At 34.5% G+C, this 25,562-nt stretch overlaps 1 protein-coding gene across 1 annotated transcript in view; it reads right to left on the bottom strand.

Annotated features, from left to right (window-relative positions):
- Nucleotides 1-2,367: 2,367 nt before the first annotated feature.
- LOC102801396 (GATOR2 complex protein WDR59-like) overlaps nt 2,368-25,562 on the bottom strand; it is a 68,104-nt gene continuing 44,909 nt past the window's right edge. The window contains exons 11-24 of the mRNA XM_085500219.1: nt 24,392-24,471; nt 19,686-19,961; nt 17,265-17,429; nt 16,368-16,463; nt 14,581-14,737; nt 13,954-14,017; nt 13,209-13,365; nt 11,025-11,164; nt 9,436-9,630; nt 8,678-8,825; nt 6,876-7,060; nt 5,209-5,351; nt 3,940-4,047; nt 2,368-2,951 (exon numbers count right to left, since the gene is read on the bottom strand). Coding sequence (XP_085356345.1) covers nt 2,683-2,951; nt 3,940-4,047; nt 5,209-5,351; nt 6,876-7,060; nt 8,678-8,825; nt 9,436-9,630; nt 11,025-11,164; nt 13,209-13,365; nt 13,954-14,017; nt 14,581-14,737; nt 16,368-16,463; nt 17,265-17,429; nt 19,686-19,961; nt 24,392-24,471 — 2,183 coding nt within the window. The 3' untranslated portion in view covers nt 2,368-2,682. The remainder of the gene's footprint in view (nt 2,952-3,939; nt 4,048-5,208; nt 5,352-6,875; nt 7,061-8,677; nt 8,826-9,435; nt 9,631-11,024; nt 11,165-13,208; nt 13,366-13,953; nt 14,018-14,580; nt 14,738-16,367; nt 16,464-17,264; nt 17,430-19,685; nt 19,962-24,391; nt 24,472-25,562) is intronic.

Raw genomic sequence — 25,562 nt, forward strand, 5'->3', positions numbered from 1 at the left:
TAATTCAAAATTACTTGTACATGAGATATTGATAGAAAAGCTGAAAACTAATTATGTACATCAGGTAACTAATATGAACAGAACAGAAAAAAAAAATTATGAATTATTATGCTAATTAGAGAATTAATATGAACAAATTTTAACCCAAAATTAATCAGGCCTGTCTATTGTCCTAGAGCATTTATGTACCAAAATTTATTCAAATGTGATGATCAGTAATTGAGATATCAGTGTTAATTAATTATGTTAATTAGGAGATTAATAAGCATAAATATTTACCAAAAACTAATTGGGTTTCTGCATAGTTCTCTTTAAAAGTTTCATTAAAATCCAATTTGTGGTTCTTTATATATCAGTGGAACATTATGCAAATTAGGTAATTAATATCCAATTAAAACTAATTAGGTCTCTGCATAATCCTAGAAGATCTATGTAGCAAGTCTCATTGAAATATGATGATTACTACTTGATATATCAAAAGCTGAAAATTAATTAATTATGCAAATTAGATAATTAATATGTACTCATATTACCCTAAAAACTATCAGGTTTGTGCAGTGTCCTATGACATCTATGTACCAAGTGTCATTGAAATGTGATGATTACTACTTGAAATATCAAAAGCTGAAAATTAATTAATTATGCAAATTAGCTAATTAATATATACTGATATTAGCCTAAAACTATCAGGTCTGTGCAGTGTCCTATGATGTCTATGTACCAAATTTCATTGAAATGTGATGATTACTACTTGAAATATCAGAAGCTGAAAATTAATTAATTATGCAAATTAGGTAATTAATATGTACTCATATTACCTTAAAAACTATCAGGTCTGTGCAGTGTCCTATGACATCTATGTACCAAGTGTCATTGAAATGTGATGATTACTACTTGAAATATCAAAAGCTGAAAATTAATTAATTATGCAAATTAGGTAATTAATATGTACTCATATTACCTTAAAAACTATCAGGTCTGTGCAGTGTCCTATGACATCTATGTACCAAGTTTCATTGAAATGTGATGATTACTACTTGAAATATCAAAAGCTGAAAATTAATTAATTATGCTAATTAGATAATTAATATATACTGATATTACCCAAAAAACTATCAGGTCTGTGCAGTGTCCTATGACATCTATGTACCAAATTTCATTGAAATGTGATGATTACTACTTGAAATATCAGAAGCTGAAAATTAATTAATTATGCAAATTAGGTAATTAATATGTACTCATATTACCTTAAAAACTATCAGGTCTGTGCAGTGTCCTATGACATCTATGTACCAAGTTTCATTGAAATGTGATGATTACTACTTGAAATATCAAAAGCTGAAAATTAATTAATTATGCTAATTAGATAATTAATATATACTGATATTACCCAAAAAACTATCAGGTCTGTGCAGTGTCCTATGACATCTATGTACCAAATTTCATTAAAATTTAATGATTACTACTTGAAATATCAAAAGCTGAAATATAATTAATTATGCTAATTAGGTAATTAATATGTACTCATATTACCCTAAAAACTATCAGGTCTGTGCAGTGTCCTATGACATCTATGTACCAAGTGTCATTGAAATGTGATGATTAGTACTTGAAATATCAAAAGCTGAAAATTAATTAATTATGCAAATTAGGTAATTAATATGTACTCATATTACCCTAAAAACTATCAGGTCTGTGCAGTGTCCTATGACATCTATGTACCAAGTTTCATTGAAATGTGACAATTACTACTTGAAATATCAAAAGCTGAAAATTAATTAATTATGCTAATTAGGTAATTAATATCTACTGATATTACCCTAAAAACTTTCAGATTTGTGCAGTGTCCTATGACATCTATGTACCAAGTTTTATTGAAATGTGATGATTAGTACTTGAGATATCAGTGGAAAAGCCAAAAATTGATTAATCATTATGCAAATTAGGTAATTAATATTGCACAGATTTTTACCCAAAACTAATCAAATCTGCGCATTAGTTTGGAGCATCTGTGTGCCAAGTTTCATCAAAATCCAATGAGTGGTTCTTTAGATATCAGTGGAACAGTCATGAAACAGCCAAAAATCAGCTAATTATCATGCAAATTAGGTAATTAATATGCATGGATTTTTACCAAAACCTAATCAAATCTGCGCATTGGTCCAGAGCATCTATGCACCAAGTTTCATCAAAAACTGATGTATGGTTCTTGAGATATCAGTGGAACAGACGGACACACATACACACACACATACACACATACAGACAAACTAACTGCAAAGACTCCCTTTTTGTGCTTCGCACACGGGAGTCAAAAATTGATAACCATTTCATTCATGATTAAATAAATACACGTATTCAAAAAAGTGTATTTTACATAAATAATTTTAGTTTTCTCATTCAGGGTGATCTAGGCAAGTTTATCTTAAGAAAGAAAAGTAGTAACATTTTCCGATATTTTGATTGCTGCATCTGTTACTATGGTGATTATGTTTTGTTTAATCTAAAAATTTGACCACTTGCTGAAAAAAAATAATTTTAATGAAAATCTTTGAAGATACCAGTAGTACTTTTCCATTATATTAAATAGAAGTGTTTCTCCCACAATGCAATGCACATACAATAGTAACTGGCGTAGTGAAAACGGCAGCTGCATTTGTGTACTAATTTATCACTGTGAAACTAGAGAAAATTAGAGAATCCGGATTTTCCATAGCTGTCAGCCCTTTCCCTGCTAGTGATTCCAGATCGGCCAAAACTGTCTGTTCGCTCTCTGCCTGTGTGTCCAGAACGACTGAAGCTATCAGTTCTCTCTCTGCCGTACAACTGGAAATCTTCCTGCATGCAATAACAGCCACAGCCTGTAGGGCAGACATCTTGAGTCTGAAACCACTCCAGCATATGGTGGGAATGACCACCATGGCGACAGGACAGACAGAAATTTGAAGAACCTGAAAAAAATTACAGTTTTAGCAATTTAATGTCCAAAAAAACAAAAGACTAGATTATGGGATAGAATTATTCTCACAGGAATTTTAAAACAGCGTATGTCTACTAGTATTTGTAGTTGATTACAGAATTGCAATTCTCCCAACATATATGCAAATGAATGTTATGCAAATATATATGCAAATGAATTAAAATCTGGTGTCACTAACCTGCATGTATGTGTAATGTGGTAGAGATTTTATCATGTGTTTATCAAAAAATATTTTAACCACTGACATCACAGAATGCTTTGTAAAGTTTTGAATGTTCAGGTAGAAGTGAGTAAGTATATCGCCATATTCCAAAATACAAAACACGATTTATGCACACTTTGCAAATACATGAGTCTGAGGCAAACACTATTCTTGCATTTTCATTTAGTATTTTTTATAAATGTACATTTCTATTCGAATTTGGTGATCATCTCACATATCATGTGCACCATCTTGTAATTTGCATGATTTCTCTAATTCATGCGAGAGCTACATCCCATATCTCCATATCACAATGCTTAAGAAATACATTGATTATTCAAAAATTCACATATGTGAGGATTACCTTTTTGGTATAATTCTGTTTCCCTCCAAAAGTTTGCAACGAATTGTGAAGCTACCATATATGAAATATCATTCCATAATATTACTGTAAAATCTATATTAGAATATATATTTCTTATATATGTTTCTCTAAATCTCTAATTTTAATAAAAAAAGTGGTTTCTAATACAGATTTTACAGTACATTTATGGAATGATATTTCATATATGGTAGCTTCACTTAGGTGGAAAAATTAATTACCTATGACCAGTATTTTTCCGCCGAATTTTCCAGTGTATCAAACCATACAACATTTGTACAAATTATCACGCACATTTCAAGTTCATTGTCTTGCTTAGAATTGTAAGAACAATCCTTGGATGGCAGTAACTGATTATATTAACATACATCTCACCTTTAACTGCTACATGGCATATTGCACATTGGAAACTATATCTTTTACATTCAACGCAGTGAGCACCTTTGACCTCACGGTGGCAGTGTTGACATAACGTACCAAACTCTGCAATAGAACATGACATCAACATTTAGTGAACATTATCAACATGTTGCACTGAAAGTAGTATTGTCAGAAAAACTTGCGTCCTTATAAACTTAAAGCGAGAGGATCGTCACCTGCGCATGCACGGGAATTGAGTCACAAGCGACGATAACAACACAAGCTAAAACTGCAAAAGCTCATGGGTAGACGCTTGTTTGTAAACAATGACACACTATGGCCATTAACGACTCCCCCGCTTTAAACCCTTGGCTTATACTCAGAGATGTCCTCAATGTCTAAAAATAGATGGGTGGGCTTATACTCAGGGGGAGGAGTTTGGCCAATAATCAAATCTGAAAATTATGGTGTTTGTGAGTTATACTGTTCATCAACTGTCATCACTACAATATATCCTGTCATGTGTTGCCGTTTCAAAATCAGGATCGTGCTAAACACAGGTAAACTAAAACGAATGTTTGATGTTCATTTGATTGTAGTCATCCTGTAAATTCAATTGGAAGGGACCTAATGCATATCCAGCAAACAACTTAGGAATCCGTTGTGCATCTCAGACTAATTAAACGGAAAATGCCTCACATTGAATATTAATAATAATTAGTCCACCTTTGATTGTCAAACAGAGAATTACGCATGTGATTCAGGGAATTGATGACGCCCTGATATGCTGAATCTATGATGAATGTTGGCGGCTAGGAAATTCCGAGACTAAGGCAGAGGGTTTTCAACCCGTCTATTCATAAATATCATAAATATTGTATTGCACACATACTACTTCACAACAATACAGCTTTAGGGTATATGTATTAAACACTTAAACAAATTTTTATCAAGTTTTTACAAGTCTATTGTTTGAATAATATGTTTAGAGGAAGGATGGAGAGAGGTTGAGGAGGCCTACTGATGTACAATACTACAAGGACTAGAATCAGATTTCTCTTTTTTAATATATAGATATTACAACTTTCAATAATCAACAATTTTAAAAAATCAATTTTTATTGTTCAATATATTGAATTTTTACTGTTCAATACCTACTGACCAATTACATACAAGGTTATGCAGACACATACTTGTCATTTAAATATTTGGTACAGGATCACCGATTGGTCAGTGATTCATCCAGTAGGAAAGTGTGTTACAGAATAATGTCTGAGTTCTTACCTATACCAGCATGTGATGGCTGTGAGGTGGACACGTATTTGAGTACTTCAGCTCTGGCTTCTTTCAAATCCCATCGATACAATATCTCAGAATATGCCTTCTTATATTCATCATACTGAAGTATTAGATTGGGGTCCATTATACTGAAAGTTACAAATCCATATTGAAATCAAGATACAAGGATATCAACCACTTGCGTTAAACTAAAAAGTGGATAACCTATTCACGAACAGTATGGTAATGTACAGGTAAGGATTATACTGCCCTCTTGCAGTTTGACATAGAAATCTTTTGTTTTTGTACAAAAAAAGTGTCTCACATCTTCTGTTAATTAAAATACATTTGGTAACATAACAGTAATTTTTCGAAACTAAGTCATGAATATCACTGAGGAAATTACAGTGTACTGGTATATAAATGTAAGACATTTATCAAAATACAAGATGCAACATGAATGACCAAGAGCAATCCAGCATCACCTTTAATAGGTTGTATTATTTTCTATATTGATTTAACAAACACAAGTACTTGGTGTCATATTCCCTACACATACATGCTCAGTGGGTGCAGATAAATCTGAAAATTAAATTTGATATAATTTGAGTTTTGAGGTAGTCAGTCTTCTTGGAAAACTTTGGTCCTGAGCACTACTAGTTTATAAGTGACCTGTTTTTTTTACGTTGGTTGCAGTTGGTAAAATGCTTCTCAGTTTGACTAATAACAAATTCATTAGCTTGGGAAGGGAAACAATTTCAGTAATAAACCAAAATGTCAGGGATGTTACCATGGCAACCAATGTTCACAAAGTGACCTACAAATTTCTGTAGACATAAGAATTGTATATAAGCACAAGATTACCATCATTTTTGGAAATATGTTTTAACAAATTTGTGAAAATCAAGCATAGATTGTGGGTTTCATACCGGTACTATGAATTCCGAAAACTTTTGTTTTTGCTTCCAATGACTTGACAGAATTTAATAATTTTGGTTGCGTCTCAGTTAAGCTTTGTGTATTAGCAATACATGAAATGACTTAGAAGACAAAGAATCTGATTAAAATCTAAAATATGAAGCAGTTCTAGTCACTTTTAGTCACTGATGACATTACTTCTAACTACCCCTCACAAACTACTTAAAGACCGACATGGTATATAAAAAGGCGCAGACGGAGTTTATTATTCAAATGAAGTTGCCCTCACCCACATCAACAACGGTGACTAGAAGCTCTACAAAAACACGAGAAACATGATTCATTGCATTATATTTTCTATTTTTCAAACGTGAGTGGTGCCATGAATGTTCAGGGAAGCCATAAATAAAAATAGTAGTGAATTTGACAACTAAACCATTTACTTTTGCGGGAAAATGGGTTTCAAAAGCGTTGAGTTTCGAGTTTGTAAACTGTAAGCTTCACCCACATCGTTTTCAAAATGCCTACTTTGCCACTAGTGCGTTGTTTATGTTAGAGAATACAATGGAATGAATAACATGAAAGAAAACACAGACGAGTAAATGTCGGCCTTTAATATGCAAGTCAAGTAGTTTTTCGCTAGCACACCTTTCTAGAAATTGATCTGTAACGCAAGTGACTTTGAGATGTCAATATACGACAGCGACTGTAATTAAAAAAAAAGACCAGAGTCTCAAATACAGAGTAAACCTTACTGTGTCATATCTTCATGACGTTCCTTCTCAACTTCTTTTGGATCTAAATGCTTTGAGAATCTATAGTCATCTGGTGAGTCAGTGAGTGACCAGCTGATGCTCTGTATTCCTCCACCACCACTACCAATAGACCATTCGTTTGGATATGTCAAACCGTTGTTATAATATAGACAGCTGTAACTGGACTGCAAGAATAAACAGAAATTCATGTGTCAAATTTTAGCTGAAAGCAATTACAGGACTGTGAGAAGAGACTAACTTAAAGATGGGGTATATTGAATCACTATTATTCTATATGGCAGAAACAGTTATTGAACTGCACAGATAAACAATGATGGATATGCTATTATTCTTTATAGACTGGATACAGCTTTTGCAGCCTAAGGTAGTGTGGTGGGAGCGCCCAAGCTTGTGAGGGCACATAAGGTGCAAGACCGAGGGCATCAAAAGCCGTATCCAGTCCATAAAGGTTTTATCATATATTTTACAGGAGTAATTAAAATTTTACCATGCCGTGAAACACGCAGCGTAATTTAGAATGATTGGGGAAAGCTAGGCATGCTGGGACAGGCGTGATATGGGAAATTATTGCCGATGTATGGGTGAACTTCCCATAGTATTACGAGGCCAGGCAATACGAGGTATATGATAATGTATGACGAAAGAAATCCCGAACTGGACTGCAAGGAGAAACAAAGATGTACCGTAATAAGGGACATCACCCAGAATATCACAAAGTATATTCTCAGGACATGGTACAATATGTACAAACAAACAAATGAATGAATGTGAACAAATTTGAAGTTTCAGTCGAAGCTAAATACATGGGAGAGATTTACCAATGTTGCAGTAGGATCTTTTTTGCATTGATTTTGGTGGGAAAACAGCATGATTTTGTTTTTAAATCAGAAAATTAGAAATTCTTGGAAGATAAACTGAGCATCTTGTTATGGTGATAACAGCTCAGTGTTGAAACAAAGATTACCCATTTACAATAAACATAGTACTGTACTCTTAATCAGTGTCAGTGACCAATTTAGTATGTTTGAAAAATTATGCCTAAATTAGTATATTTATGGTAGCTCTTAGTATTACAGGTTGTCTTTTAAAACAAAACAAATGACGAAGTTGACATTCCCTATTTAGACTAATTCAACACATTGTTGCAACTATACGTGTAAAATTTGTCAGTTTGCCAACGTGATAAATTAAGTTACGAATTTGAAGTCAGACAGGAATTATACGTTACCAGTGATTGTGATTTCCATATGCTCTCTTAAACTGAGAATGATCCAGAACACCAGGACTGAGGACATCATGGCCTAGGACACCATGACCTACCACAGCATATCTTAGAAAACCATGACCTTGGATATATTACCTACCACACCATGGCCTAGGACATCATGATCCAGGACACCATGTCCTAGAACATATGACCTACCCCGGTAATACACCATGACCTACCGTGTTTTACTAACACAAACATATAATAATACATGGTTACCTCAAAAATGTGTTTTTTAACTGTATATGTTGAAAGGGAGAAAGCATGACTGAGAACATACATCATGACCCAGGACACCACAACCTTGGACACCATGACCTCGCTAACTCACCATGACCGTAACCAAAGATTGCATGACCTCGGACACCATGACCTCGCTAACTCACCATGACCTAATTCACCATAACCAAGGATTGCATGACCTAGGACACCATGACCTAGGACACCACGACCTAAGGCACCATGACCTAGGGTACCAATGGCATGAAATACATCATCATGATAAGTAACTTACATTGTAAGGTATACTGCCAAGTGATCCAGATCGAGGCATACCACCATGGCTCTCTTCATACAACTCACTAGGAGTGGCTGGTTTACCAAAAGCACATGATAACATAGCCAATGTCTGTACATCGTGTAATGCCTTGTATTTTTGTAAACTGAAAATAAACAATATTGAATCTCAGTAGTTTAACAATGTTGATCAGATATTTCTAACTATTAATAACATGAAAGTAGTAGTGTTAATATTTTACTAGTAAAGAATATTTGGCAAATACAGAGGGTTACCATGTCTCTTGTTGCTAGAAAATCAAATGTTTTTTCTTCATATATTAACTTCAACTCATTTTGAATAGTTTTTAAATTTTCTCTGAGAGGTAACAACAAAACAATCTATTGAAATATGTTAAAAACAGCGGTATACACTTTTACCAAAATCAATCATAAAATCAATCCTCCATCTTGGAACTAAAAACTTTACATGTATTACATCGTATAATTTCTTGAACAGGCATCACTAATTTAGGTGTCAGGGAAGAGTGAAAGGCCTTAATTTGGTTCTAAAACAAGCATCACAAAAAAACTGTTCACATGATAACAAAAAAATACTCAGTATATTTAATGTAATATGCATTTATTTTTTTACTTTTGTTGGTAACGAAAATTATATTATAAATGAATTAAGTTTTAAATAAAAACAAACACGCATGTATTGCTTTAATAGTAGCAAATAATCATGGTATGGTAGCATATTGTACCGGTACTCACATAGAAGTAAGTAGTTTTCTACCAAATGGATGTATTGCCCAAGGTGGTCCTGTATCAGGATCTTTAGATGGTTTTAACGTTTTATTTGTTGCTAGAGATGCCAGGGACCAAATCTGTACCAAGTCCTTTCTGTTAACAGTGGCAGCTGCAGCAGCATTTTTACTACACATTCCAGGAATATCATTATGATCCAGACTGTGAAGAAAAACAGATTATAGTTATGTAATTCTCGGTTTTCCACAATATGAAAATACTGTGAACTGTTTACTTTTCTCTGCCAGAAATTTGAGATTTTAGGTACTGTAGAATACTTTATTTTCGCTTGGAATTTATTTTCGCTATTCTCGTGAAGGAATGCTTCAGTGAAAATAAAATCCAGCGAATATACTTTTTTTCCTATATTTCACATTCACCTTGTCAAAAATCAGTGAAAATAAATTCCAAACAAAACACCCAAAAAGCCTTTTCAGCGAAAACTAATTCCACCTAAAATAAAGTATTCTACAGTATTTGTAAAGACGAAATTTTGTGAAAGATACTGACACCTAAGAAATTTTACCTGGTAAAACTCTGGGTAATCAGTGACCCGCGAACAAATACACTAAATTATGTTTCTCTCGAAAGTGATTTTCTACAGTATATCACCAGGATTTCTGCATTCACATTCTTATTCCTATTTCACCAAAGACAATATTATTTGGTAAAACAAAATCAGAATACATGTATAATGAATATATAAAATTTGAACATAGTCAGTCAAAGCATGTCAGAAATATGGCTCTAGAACAGCATTCATTAAAACAAAATGGCCACTAGTCAGCCATTCTGAATACGATCTAAAAAATAAAATAACGTGCATCAGGAACATGTAATGTCTAATGTATGTACCAAGTTTGAACAAAATCCATCAATAAATGCCATTCGGCCATTCAGCCATTTTTAATAGGATGACATGATGTATATTGAATATTTAAAATTTGAACATAATCAGTCACAGCAAGTCAGAGATATGGCACTAGAACCACATTCATTAAAACAAAATGGCCGCCAGTCGGCCAGTCGAGAAATGCACAAGTTTGATGATTTTTAGAACAAAAATGGCCGCCATTCGGCCATCTTGAATCAGATCATGAAACAAATTGATGTGCATAAGTATAATATTATGTATGATGTATGTGTGAAGTTTGATTGTTATTGATCCAGGCATTTCTAAGATACAGGTCTGGACGCATGCATGGACGCACCGAGGTCAAAACATAAGTCCCCGCTTTCGGATTGCGTCCAAGCGGGGACTAATAATTGATAAGAAATAGAACTTGAAGTATTAGAAAATAAAACCATCAAAAATAGATCTGATAATCTGAAATTTGGAAATTCAATGCTTTGAAAAAAGGGTTAGTTTGTAAGCAAAACACTTTCTTTGCTTAATTATGAGGGCCCATGTTTCTATTACTCTGCTCATAATTCATATTACACCGACATATCTATGTGTAATATTGTTTTAATGCACGGTTTAACACACATACTTTTGATTCTGTGTAAAACGACATATTTTTGGAGTTTCCATGGTAATATGTACATATACTTACACATAGTTCTGCGCTAATGTTTTATGAATTGGTAAGACTATTTCTATGTCATAGACTGTCACCATTCCTGATGACGTTGGCTTCACATAGTCCACTTCCCAGCCACGTTTATGTTTTGACGACCCTCTACCACGGATTTTCTACAATGAAATAGACATGTATAACTGAGAGTCATGTAAATTGTCATTGCCTTATATGGTATTACTGCAAACCCCATAATACATTAATAAACCATATGCCCAATGAAAATCACAAACAAAATGCAATAGTACTGCCAGTCTGAATATTATTTTTCAATTGACTGTGCTTTTATACTACAATTATTAACTTCACCAAACTTAACCATAAACGGCGCGACTGTATTTCTAAGGATGCAATAAATATTATTATTATTATTTATTTATTAACACATAATCACTCCTCGGAGGGAATGGTTACAAATAATAGTAAAAAATATACAGTATTAATACACTAAAAAGGAAGGAATAAAAATAAACTAGAGTTTAGTATAGTACTCCATAACTGGACAGTACAGGCATTTCGCATTGAATTTAGTACCCAAACATACATACATCTACTGTATGCATGACCTGAAAAAGTACCATATGCGAGTACCAAGATGCGAATAGCACTTCCCGTGATCACGGTTCTATGCAAACTATTGAATAAACTGTTTAATAAATAATAAAAAAGCCTTCCTAACATACACCATTTTCGTACCATGCCCTGTTACCATAGTAAATATTTTATTTTACGTCAGTAAAAATATGTGGTACCGGTAACCCCTTTAAAAAGGAATTCCCTCGTCACGCGTCGCCGACTACGTAAAAACAATGGGAGGCTTCAAAAGTAGTCACACCTCGCAGAGGTGTTAAATTTGCCACAATGGACATGAAAACTACAATGGTTGTTACTGATATAGTTCGGTAACAGAGTTAATTAGCACACATTTCCGAGATAAATCATAAACACGAATTCATAGAATATGTGGAGAAATAAAGTACATGTTGTGTGACAAGTTCTTCTATGCCTGTCGTAGACAAGAAGTTCGTTTAACCGCAACCCGGATTGAAAAAAAAAAAATGTCTGGCGTTGCTGAGAGGCTGTGTTTAGGCTCAGACAACTGATTAGTTGTCTGAGGTTTAGGATTAAATAGAAGTATGAGCCCGAGCACTTCAACCTAACCATTTCAACTTGTATAAATAAAATTAGAGATGGACACAAAATATAAACCAGTAGTAATATGTTTCGTTAAAATGAGAATGGTCATATCAGCGTTGAAATAATCACAGAAGTGTAGTTATCATCGGTAAAAACATGTTAACTCGCTAAACAGGAACTCATGCATAAGCGACCCAACAAACGTAATCTCGTTCGTTGCTCAGTGGCGCCAACTTTTTTGGGCACTACATCATAATACAGTCTTGTATGTCGTCAAACTATTCTCTAAATGAGGTATTTATGTTGTTGTCACGTTTTCTTTTCTCTTTTTTAGCGTCTTAATTTTCTCGTACGCTAACAAATCTGTCAACAATTTTTCCGTTCCTAAATCCATGGTGACAAGAGTAGAATACAATTTCGGATGTCAGAAGGTTGTCCAATCAGACTGCGCGAATTTCAGTTTCTAAAGCTGGTCTCAGACACGGTCTCATTTTCGGTCTGCGTGGCATCTGCGAGTCTCTAAAGCTGGTCTCAAACACGGTCTCATTCCCTGTCTATGTGGCATCCGAGTGTCTCTAAATCGGTCTCAAACACAGTCTCAAATGGCATCTTTCTCTGTGGGAGAGTCTCAAAACTGGTCTTAAGTGCCCTCTAGAAGGTACCGTACATACCTCAGATTTATTCTTCATGTCATTTGTTTTTATTAAAGTTGTATGACTCCCTAGCTTACTAACCTTTTCTATATTTCAGTCTTTAATAATAGTTACTTCAGCATCTTTTGTAGGACTCCCTAGGTTACTTACCCTTTCTATCTCTGTCTTTAAAGTAGTTACTGATAGATACTTCAGTATCTCTTGTAGGACTCCCTAGGTTACTTAATTTTTTCTATTTTAGTTGTTAATAATAGATACTTCAGTATCTCTTGTAAGACTCCCTAGGTTACTTACCCTTTCTTTCTCTGTCTTTAAAATAGTTACTGATAGATACTTCAGTATCTCTTGTAGGACTCCCTAGGTTACTTACCCTTTCTCTATCTCTGTCTTTATAATAGTTACTGATAGATACTTCAACATCTCTTGTAGGACTCCCTAGGTTTGTATTATAAATATTATACTGTGATGTTTGGGATGCCATTCCTTTTATTGGTAAGGTACGGAATGTACCTAAGACAGACAGTGACCTGCAAAAAATAACGAGCTTTCTTGTTTGCATGGGAATAGTAATGGTATTGTTTTTAGTTAATTTAAGAATAAAATATATTCCTGCTAACTTTTTTAATCCCCCAACAGTCAGTAAATATTACAAATTAATGGCTACCAAAAATACAGATCTTCTTCAAAGACTGGGAGCCTTTACTTTTCACGCAATGAAATTGGGAAAAGAGCTACAAGAATTGTCAATTGTTTAAAAATTGTAATTTTATTTTTAAATATATTAATAATGTATGTAAATATAATGGGCCGATGGCCTATTATAAATAAATATGTATTGTTTCAACATGATTGACATGTATTTACTAATAGTAAGTGTACTGGGGTTAAATTTGTCAACTCTGAGTTTGTCTATAATGTTTATATGATAATCATACCACTCTCGGTAGAGTAAAGACTAGGTCTGTTAAACTACATTTTGATTTATTGAGCACAAAGAACGCCTATATTCAGACGACCATCATCTTAATTACCATTGTGACATTGCCATTTCCAGCCTATCTCACCATAGGGTGGGTGGGACCTATAACCTGCAGCCTATTACTGTAGTAACTCACCTTGGTGTGTTTTCAGGATTGCTACTTTTCTTAACAACAGGTCTCATAAAAACTACCAGCTTGCCTGCAATGAGAAAACAACACCCAATGAAGACAGCCACTATATGCTAGTACACAGTGATATTATTTCATTTTTGACAAACACCAAGAAATGTTGTGCATGAACTATCACCACTGTCTATAGGTTATACAATATATATTCAATAACAACAGCAGCCAACAATGCCACCTTTCCGATTGGATGCAAAAATCTGGTTCTTGTTTGCACACTCACAGCAAGTGCAAAAAAATGCATCTTCTTATCTACGTACTAAATAGTGTACGGCTATAATGGTGAAGTATGAGCAAATAATACACCTGGAATGAACACAAGAAACAAGCAAGACTTGCATAACCCAACTCCACAGCAACTAGATGACTACAGAGTTATGATTGTAGGACCAGCATCAACTACAAAGACCTAACAAAACAGGTCTTCATGTTGATTCAGTATGTGGTTTCGAAAATACACATAAAATTATTAAATAACACTCACAGATGATCAAAATGTTTGGAGTTGAAATGACGTCACAGTGCACCCTAGGAGAGATGCTATAATTAGGATATTTCTACAAAGCCTGCACTTACCAACACTACAAAATCTGGCGCCTGAAGTTCTCGGGAAGGGGATGTTATGATCTCTGTAGCTACCATAGGAAATGATTGGCATGACAGGCTGCTTCACTACAGACACATTCTGTAAGTTATATGGCGTTTGTGAACTGTCTTGAACCTTGTCATCAACCTAGCGAAAAATAACAAATATGGACGTTAATATAGAGGATCACATGTTATCAGGAATACCAATATAGTAGCTGCGACTTTTGTCCAACAAAGATATTAAAAATGCTTAGTGAAAAAAGTAATTACTACTGCATGTAGTAGTAACGCCAAAATTTAAATGTCTCATTCATTTGCATATATCAATGTTATCAGAATTAGAAACCTTCAGACATGTGGTCATTCTGCATTTATTTATCTTGCCCCTCTATTAAAAGCGAGGGCGAGTTGTGTGGGCACGCAGAAGCCACAACACTGTTGTGTACATCTTATCTGCGTGTACTACCAATTCCTTTGTAAGTATTATAGAGTTATTCTAAATATATTATATTTTATATTTTATATTATATAAATGCACTTTTCATTGGCAAATTTTTGTCATTTTAGACTTTTTAAATAATCTGCTGAAGGTGATACAAATTGTAGCCACATATAAACAAATGGCACAGTCCAACAAGTTCAAGATGGTGGACTGAGAACTCAAGATCAAAAATAGCACAGTCCAACAAGTTCAAGATGGTGGACTGAGAACTCAAGATCAAAAATAGCACAGTCCAACAAGTTCAAGATGGTGGACTGAGAACTCAAGATCAAAAATAGCACAGTCCAACACGTTCAAGATGGTGGACTGAGAACTCAAGATCAAAAATAGCACAGTCCAACAAGTTCAAGATGGTGGACTGAGAACTCAAGATCAAAAATAGCACAGTCCAACAAGTTCAAGATGGTGGACTGAGAACTCAAGATCAAAAATAGCACAGTCCAACAAGTTCAAGATGGTGGACTGAGAACTCAAGATCAAAAATAGCACAGTCCAACACGTTCAAGATGGTGGACTGAGAACTCAAGATCAAAAATAGCACAGTCCAACAAGTTCAAGATGGTGGACTGAGAACTCAAGATCAAAAATAGCACAGTCCAACAAGTTCAAGATGGTGGACTATGAACTCAAGATTGCGTTCTTTCAATGGCAATGATTAACACCTGAATCGCACCAAGAAATGGTTTGGGTTAGTAAAGTACTGATCACAATCAAACTTATTTAGATTTTTGTCCCCAGCATTGAATGGATAACTAACTACTGTAAAGGGGGTAATTATTCACTGGGTTTTAATTTAGCTTATTTCGCTGACTGGAAAAATGGGCTAAATTAAAACACAGTGAATATGTAAAATTTAGCATAGAACACATTATCTAAATGACGAAACCGTGAATTTAAAACCCACTGAATATGCCTGAAATGGTAAATCAGTGAAATTTAAACCCAGTGAAAATTAGTCATTTTACAGTATTGAATCATTTTTTATCATACCATCTCCTGGTACCACACTGTGACAGTAAATTGTGTATGTTTGATCGTACCTTCAAACTATAGTCAGTATACCATGCGTAATTAAACAAGAATGAAAGAATAAATATTGGCACAGACAACTCTGAACCTTACTGGGCCTTACTTCTTTCTTATCAGTATCTCCATATATTCCCAACTAAAACTTATTTATCGGTTAAAACAAAAGAATCTTATTTTGCGTGACATCTACATGCCCTCAGAACGTACACGTAGGTCAACATGCAGACATCAATTGTTTACTAACCGTTAGCGTCTCTAGACCAGTGACTAGCTTGCGTATACACGGTTCTAGACATGTACGATTCCTCTTCACGTGCTGGTGAGAGGTTTCTTGTAGTATCTAAAAATAAATCAAATTCATTCAAAAATTGGTGACTTGATTTGTTACTGTGGTTAAAGTATTGACATTCACAGAGAAATACTAATACATAAAATACATTGAGAATTTAGATAAGTGAACAGGTTATCTTTTTATTGCAGTGAATGCCTGTTGTCATGGCTGCCAACTGTACCATATTCCTCCACCTCCTCATTCTGCTACTATAGTTTTGTTATGATCTAGAATGAGGGAAACATTCCGAGCTATGGAGAATGTGTCAATGAAGTTGTGGTAACTTTTCACAAATTTTCATAATGATGAAGTTGAAATTGATATATTATATTGAAGAATAATAACAATGTATGAAAATTAACATGATTCTGTCATTTGTTCTTTATACAGTAAATTTTGTGAAGACCAAAATCTAAAAAAAAATATTTGTAAAACATAATACCCTGGCTAAAGACGCCATCTCGTAATGCACAATAACCACAAGTCTTCGTAGATTTCCTCCAATCATTGGCTGATTGACTGACACATCTGTTAACACATTGTGTCATTTTCAATTTTAATTTACATTCAAAAACACTCATGCCTTCATGAAATTCACTGTATATGCCGATAAATCAAACCCTGCCAAAACCAATGGGATTGTTAGAAAAAAAATTAGCATATAGTGGCCTCCAATCAAAAGAATGATTTAATTAATACAGACTTGTATTGTAAATGTAGACAGAGAAAACAAATGATCCAGCAGCAGTATATAAGTTTTATTATTCAGAGTATGCTACATAAACCCATACATATCGTACTTGTACCTACCTTTAATAATTTACTTTTGGTTTTAGTATCAATGTTGGTTGGCTTGGTAAAGGTGAAATCAGGAGCCGCATTATTGGGATAGTTGGCAGGAAATGAGACGTTCAAAGTGACCATGTTATTGACATGAACACTGGTGACTTTGCAACTTCTATGCATTGCATCCAACTGAAATACAAGCATGTACAACACTGATCAATAGTAAGCAGAGAAATTATACATATGGCTACTGGTCAATAGGAAGCAGAGAAATTATACACATGGCTACTGGTCAATAGGAAGCAGAGAAATTATACACATGGCTACTGGTCAATAGGAAGCAGAGAAATTATACACATGGCTACTGGTCAATAGTAAGCAGAGAAATTACACACATGACTACTGGTCAATAGGAAGCAGAGAAATTATACACATGGCTACTGGTCAATAGCAAGCAGAGAAATTATACACATAGCTACTGGTCAATAGGAAGTAGAGAAATTATACACATGGCTACTAATCAATAGCAAGCAGAGAAATTATACACATGGCTACTGGTCAATAGGAAGTAGAGAAATTATACACATGGCTACTGGTTAATAGCAAGCAGAGAAATTATACACATGGCTACTGGTCAATAGCAAGCAGAGAAATTATACACATGGCTACTGGTCAATAGCAAGCAGAAAAATTATACACATGGCTACTGGTCAATAGCAAGCAGAGAAATTATACACATGGCTACTGGTCAATAGCAAGCAGAGAAATTATACACATGGCTACTGGTCAATAGCAAGCAGAAAAATTATACATATGGCTACTGGTCAATAGCAAGCAGAAAAATTATACATATGGCTACTGATCAATAGCAAGCAGAGAAATTATACACATGGCTACTGGTCAATAGCAAGCAGAAAAATTATACACATGACTACTGATCAATAGCAAGCAGAGAAATTATACACATGACTACTGATCAATAGCAAGCAGAGAAATTATACACATGACTACTGATCAATAGCAAGCAGAGAAATTATACACATGGCTACTGGTCAATAGCAAGCAGAAAAATTATACACATGACTACTGATCAATAGCAAGCAGAGAAATTATACACATGGCTACTGGTCAATAGCAAGCAGAAAAATTATACACATGGCTACTGATCAATAGCAAGCAGAAAAATTATACACATGGCTACTGGTCAATAGCAAGCAGAGAAATTATACACATGGCTACTGGTCAATAGCAAGCAGAAAAATTATACACATGGCTACTGATCAATAGCAAGCAGAGAAATTATACACATGGCTACTGGTCAATAGCAAGCAGAAAAATTATACACATGGCTACTGGTCAATAGCAAGCAGAAAAATTATACACATGGCTACTGGTCAATAGCAAGCAGAGAAATTATACACATGGCTACTGGTCAATAGCAAGCAGAAAAATTATACACATGGCTACTGATCAATAGCAAGCAGAGAAATTATACACATGACTACTGATCAATAGCAAGCAGAGAAATTATACACATGACTACTGATCAATAGCAAGCAGAGAAATTATACACATGGCTACTGGTCAATAGCAAGCAGAAAAATTATACACATGACTACTGATCAATAGCAAGCAGAGAAATTATACACATGGCTACTGGTCAATAGCAAGCAGAAAAATTATACACATGGCTACTGATCAATAGCAAGCAGAAAAATTATACACATGGCTACTGGTCAATAGCAAGCAGAGAAATTATACACATGGCTACTGGTCAATAGCAAGCAGAAAAATTATACACATGGCTACTGATCAATAGCAAGCAGAGAAATTATACACATGGCTACTGGTCAATAGCAAGCAGAAAAATTATACACATGGCTACTGGTCAATAGCAAGCAGAAAAATTATACACATGGCTACTGGTCAATAGCAAGCAGAGAAATTATACACATGGCTACTGGTCAATAGCAAGCAGAAAAATTATACACATGGCTACTGATCAATAGCAAGCAGAGAAATTATACACATGGCTACTGGTCAATAGCAAGCAGAAAAATTATACACATGGCTACTGGTCAATAGCAAGCAGAAAAATTATACACATGGCTACTGGTCAGTAGGAAACAAATAGATTATATTCTTTAAGACTGGTCAGTAGGAAACAAATAGATTATATTCTTTAAGACTGGTCTATATTTAATAGAACAAATAAATCCAAGGCCCCCCTAGAGGATATTTTTTATCATTGTGCACCTGATAAGTGAAATGTAGAGGCCATTCTTAAGTTTACACAACTTGATGTGAAAGTTTTAAAAAATAGGGTAAATCCAAATAACTATGCGAGAAAAAGCGAGTGACTACTGAATGAATGAATGAATGAATGAATGAATGAATGAATGAATGAATGAATGAATGAATGAACGAATGAATGACAATACTTACAGCATCCAACTTGACATTTGTGATGTCTGACACATTGACCAGAGAGAATTCTTGTTGTAAAGTCTGTGGTTGAACGGCAGTCACTGTAGTGGCTGATGAAGACACATTTGTAACCTTCTCACTTATTTCTTCCACAGCATTCCCAGTCTGTTCTTTGTCTGATCCTAGAGAAGTTTTCTCTATGGCAACCCCACTGATGCTGCTGTGTCTTGAGCCTGGAGATATACTCACCATATCTCTGTGTACATCATCAATGAAATCTTCTGCACCACAAAGCTATAAAGATATACAGTGAAACCTGTAAAAACTGAACACCAAACTGAGATACAGAGAAACCTGTATAAACTGAACACCACAAACCGAGATACAGTGAAACCTGTATAAACTGAACACCACAAACGGAGATACAGTGAAACCTGTATAAACTGAACACCACAAACTGAGATACAGTGAAACCTGTATAAACTGAACACCACAAACTGAGATACAGTGAAACCTGTATAAACTGAACACCACAAACTGAGATACTGTGAAACCTGTATAAACTGAACACCACAAACTGAGATAGTGAAACCTGTATAAACTGAACACCACAGACTGAGATACAGTGAAACCTGTATAAACTGAACACCACAGACTGAGATACAGTGAAACCTGTATAAACTGAGCACCACAAACTGAGATACAGTGAAACCTGTATAAAATTGAACACCACAAACTGAGATACTGTGAAACCTGTATAAACTGAACACCACAAACTGAGATACAGTGAAACCTGTATAAACTGAACACCACAGACTAAGATACATTGAAACCTATATAAACTGAACACCACAAACTGAGATACAGTGAAACCTGTATAAACTGAACACCACAAACTGAGATACAGTGAAACCTGTATAAACTGAACACCACAAACTGAGATACTGTGAAACCTGTATAAACTGAACACCACAAACTGAGATACTGTGAAACCTGTATAAACTGAACACCACAAACTGAGATACAGAGAAACCTGTATAAACTGAACACCACAAACAGAGATACAGTGAAACCTGTATAAACTGAACACCACAGACTGAGATACATTGAAACCTGTATAAACTGAACACCACAAACTGAGATACAGTGAAACCTGTATAAACTGAACACCACAAACTGAGATACTGTGAAACCTGTATAAACTGAACATCACAAACTGAGATACAGTGAAACCTGTATAAACTGAACACCACAAATTTTATTTTATTTTAAAATTTAAGTCTCTGAGAAACAATTGACTATTACAAGATATTCAATTTTGACAAATTTCCAGTTTACCCTGGGTACAGTTTAGACAGATAGATTTCACTGTACAAATGTATATGACTGAGAGAAATTGAGTCGCTATCAACAACGCTACATATTTTTATTCCTCAGCTCCTGAGAGCGAGGTTATTTGTAGATATGCTGGCGATCGCCTCTGTGTTTCCGGAAGTACTATGGGGGATTGCATGATGGGAGTGGAAAGTCTTTTGATCATAAAATAATTTTAGAAAAGTAAAGTGACTGGTGAGTAAGTGAAATGAAGGTTGGTTTTAAATATTAAATATCGTGGAATCTTGATGAAATAATGAAAGGAAACTGAAGTGGTATGAAAGGGCAGTAAATGTAGCCAGAATGCAAGGTCAGAATCCGGGGTCAAAATACGTCTAAATACATTCATCAAGGCAGTTGCAAAGTGTCTGGTTCGGGTTTCGGGTTTCGTACTTAGACACACACCATGTCTGAGATCGCCCATCTACGACGACATTTACCAGTTACGCAGACTTCAAAATACTTTATATGCGGTGCTGATACGAACTAATTGCCTACAACAGGTTTACATACACTGTATTCCAACGCCGGTCGTTACTCATATATACATATCAAACAATGCAGGCATCATTGTAAAGTGCACCCATAACCACGAATTAGGTCACGCTCAGATTGACACCATACAATTAAAGGTTGACAATCGAAATAAAGGAAAGTGGAAGTTGAATAGCATATATATAAACACAACTTTGTAAAACAAATCTAAAGAAGAAGTTAAGGAAAAAATATATTAATAAAAACATATCCCTTGAAACATACTTGAAAATGTCAAAGCAAAAAAATATATATAATGTAGCCCATAACTAGGTGCAGGATAAAATAATTTGCACAAGTCTACCCTCCAGAGTTTTTAATGGTCAAGCCCTCAGTCATTTTATTAGCTCCGCTGTCAACAAAGTCAACAACGTGGAGCTCTTCATTCCTCAGCTCCCAAGAGCGAGGTTATTTGTAGATATGCTGGCGATCGCCTCTGTGTTTCCGGAAGTACTATGGGGGATTGTATGATGGGAGTGGAAAGTCTTTTGACTCCTCAGCTCCTGAAAGCGAGGATATGTGTAGATATGTTGGCGATCGCCGCTGTGTCTGCGGAAGTACTATGGGAGATTGCATGATGGGAGTGAAAAGTCTTTTGATCAGTAAAATAATTTTAGAAAAGTCAAAACTAAAGTGACTGTGAAATAAAGGTAGGTTTTAAATATTAAATATCATGACATTTGGATGTAATAATGAAAGGAAATTGAACTGGTATGAAAGGGCAGAACATGTAGCCGGAACGCAAGGTCAGAATCCGGGGTCAAAATACATCACAATACATCCATCAAGGCGGTTGCAAAGTGTCAACAACTATGGATGAGGTAAAAGACTTGGAAATACATTAACCATGGTCAATAATCATACACAAAAAAATACAATAACACGAAATACAGATATAAAAAAAAAAAACAGATAACGCTAACTATAAGGTAAAATTATGTTGATAAACTTTCCTAGACTGTTGGCAATGAATCTTTTATTCCCATAATATGCTCAAACACATCTTCTTTTGGTAATTTTAAAATATTATCATTGTACAATGATAGAGTATTCCAAAAGTTGCTACATGCCTTTACAATTTCATCCAGTTTGCAGTCAAAACGAGCATGCATTTCATCACCAACAGACTGATCAGAACACAGTGTACAAAATCTTTGCTCTGAGAGTATTTTTAGGTATCTTAATTTTTCAATTGGTAATATATATATTTAGTTTATATACTGATCGCGTCAATCATAAATTGTCTTATATTGTTTACGTCATTTGTTATTGTTCTGAGTAATCAGATGAGTAATATAAGACGGGAGCGTGTAAAGAGACCGTGTACATTTCTGAAATGAACATATAACCGATAATAAAAAACAAGTGCTACTTGGCGCGTGACTCTGATTTCTCAGCTCCTGAGAGCGAGGTTATTTGTAGATATGTTGGGAGATTGCATGATGGGAGTGAAAAGTCTTTTGATCAGTAAAATAATTTTAGAAAAGTGAAAACTAAAGTGACTGTGAAATAAAGGTTGGTTTTAAATATTAAATATCATGACATTTGGATGTAATAATGAAAGGAAATTGAACTGGTATGAAAGGGCAGTACATGTAGCCAAAACGCAAGGTCAGAATCCGGGGTCAAAATACGTCACAATACATCCATCAAGGCGGTTGCAAAGTGTCAACAACTATGGATGAGGTAAAAGACTTCGTTTGCAGTTTGCATGGATGGCCGGGGAGAAAAATTCATGCAAATTCTGTGCTTCAGTAATAGTATTTGCTTCTTCTTTTTTTTTTGTGCAATGGAAATTAATACAAGAAATGCTGCCAATAAACATAAAATTCTAGTACACAAAACAACCCTGGGACGTTTATCTTGAGAAATTGGGAAGACGAAAATCCCCTGGGACAGTCGTTGTAAAACAATAGACATGCTTCGCCAGGGTATCAAGTTTATTTTGATTATTTGAAGATGGAAACTGCTGCTTTATGGAAGAGCAAAGTTCAATGTCATTGGCACAGTAATGACGTTTTTAGAGGGGTGACTCGCTAGAGAGTATTCGCCGTGACTCCAGACTTCTCATTTGGGTTCTGTCACCAAACTGTACGTTTTGTGTACGTATGCACTTCTGGGACTTGTAATAATTGTCTGGAAACTGCATAGCAAATCACATATTTTCCTTATTAATTGTTCATAGTTTTTATTTTCAGTTTTATTGTTCATAATTATTTACAGTAATAACATATTTTTCCGATTGTGTGCATGACAGCTTTGCCCACACACAATAAGACAGGATGATATGTACAGATATGTGTGAGTATGTTTCATGGATTAATAGGTCACTCCTTTGCTTCAATTCCAACTACATCTCTGGAATATCACTTGCTGTTTATCATCCATATTTTGATATCTCACAATGTGTCGATTGCGTATCTGGAAATTCTAACTACTATTTCGCAGAATTTGACCAGCCTTGCTTTTACCAGTCATTTAAGTCAACTCCCACATTTTCCTTCACAGTGAAGGTTAATGCAGATATATTGTACATTACACAGAGGTAACATTACAATACATTTCCCTTCACATTCCCCTGTATTACATAACAGTCTTTGAGCTGAGGCAGTTATGGTTCTACAACCATCACCAGTTCTCTTGTAGAACACTGAATTTATTCAGAAAGGGAAGCAAGGGGCAATGTGGTAGGCCAAATAAAATATACTAATACCTTGTATACAGCGCCATCACACAGAAAATGCAAACAATCTTTTGTTTTTAAGATGAATGTATAGATGATATTTTCAGCTTGTCTTTTTTACTACTATGAATACCTTTTGTAAATGAGGATCTATTTTCCACAAGCGAAGAGTGTGATCCCTGGACCAAGTCACCAGCTGGTAATCTGTACTATCTGAATAATAAAAAAATAATAGAAATAAAAGAGAAGCTGGTCACATATTGGATACTGTAGCCAAAGGTATAGAAGCCTACTCATAAAGAAAATAAGATGCATATTGATTTAAAAAATGCTATTTGTAGAATATATTTCATAGAAGACAATGTTAATATTATTTGCAACTCAATAGTGATCCAATATATTTTACCCATAGGATGCAATAGTGATTTTATATTTTCCCACAGGATTCAATAGTTGCAGAATATATATTTTCACATAGGATTAAAGATTCAATAATGGTCCAGTATATTTTCCCATAGGATTCAATAGTTGCACAATATATATTTTCACATAGGATTAAAGATTCAATAATGGTGCAATATATTTTCCCATAGGATTCAATAGTTGCACAATATATATTTTCACATAGGATTAAAGATTCAATAATAGTGCAATATATTTTCCCATAGGATTCAATAGTTGCACAATATATATTTTCACATAGGATTAAAGATTCAATAGTTGTGCAATATATTTTCCCATAGGATTCAATAGTTGCACAATATATATTTTCACATAGGATTCAATAGTTGCACAATATATATTTTCACATAGGATTAAAGATTCAATAATGGTGCAGTATATTTTCCCATAGGATTCAATAGTTGCACAATATATATTTTCACATAGGATTAAAAATTCAATAATGGTGCAGTATATTTTCCCATAGGATTCAATAGTTGCACAATATATATTTCCACATAGGATTGACGATTCAATAGTGATACAATAAATTTTCCCATAGGATTCAATAGTGAATTATAATTAGATATTCCCATAGGATTCAATAGTTGCACAATATATATTTTCACATAGAATTAAAGATTCAATAATGGTGCAATATATTTTCCCATAGGATTCAATAGTTGCACAATATATATTTTCACATAGGATTAAAGATTCAATAATGGTGCAATATATTTTCCCATAGGATTCAATAGTTGCACAATATATATTTTCACATAGGATTAAAGATTCAATAATGGTGCAATATATTTTACCATAGGATTCAATAGTTGCACAATATATATTTTCACATAGGATTA

The sequence above is a fragment of the Saccoglossus kowalevskii genome, chromosome 6 (genome assembly GCF_978046115.1).
Source record: "Saccoglossus kowalevskii chromosome 6, keSacKowa6.1, whole genome shotgun sequence".
Classification (NCBI taxonomy): Eukaryota; Metazoa; Hemichordata; class Enteropneusta; family Harrimaniidae; genus Saccoglossus; species Saccoglossus kowalevskii.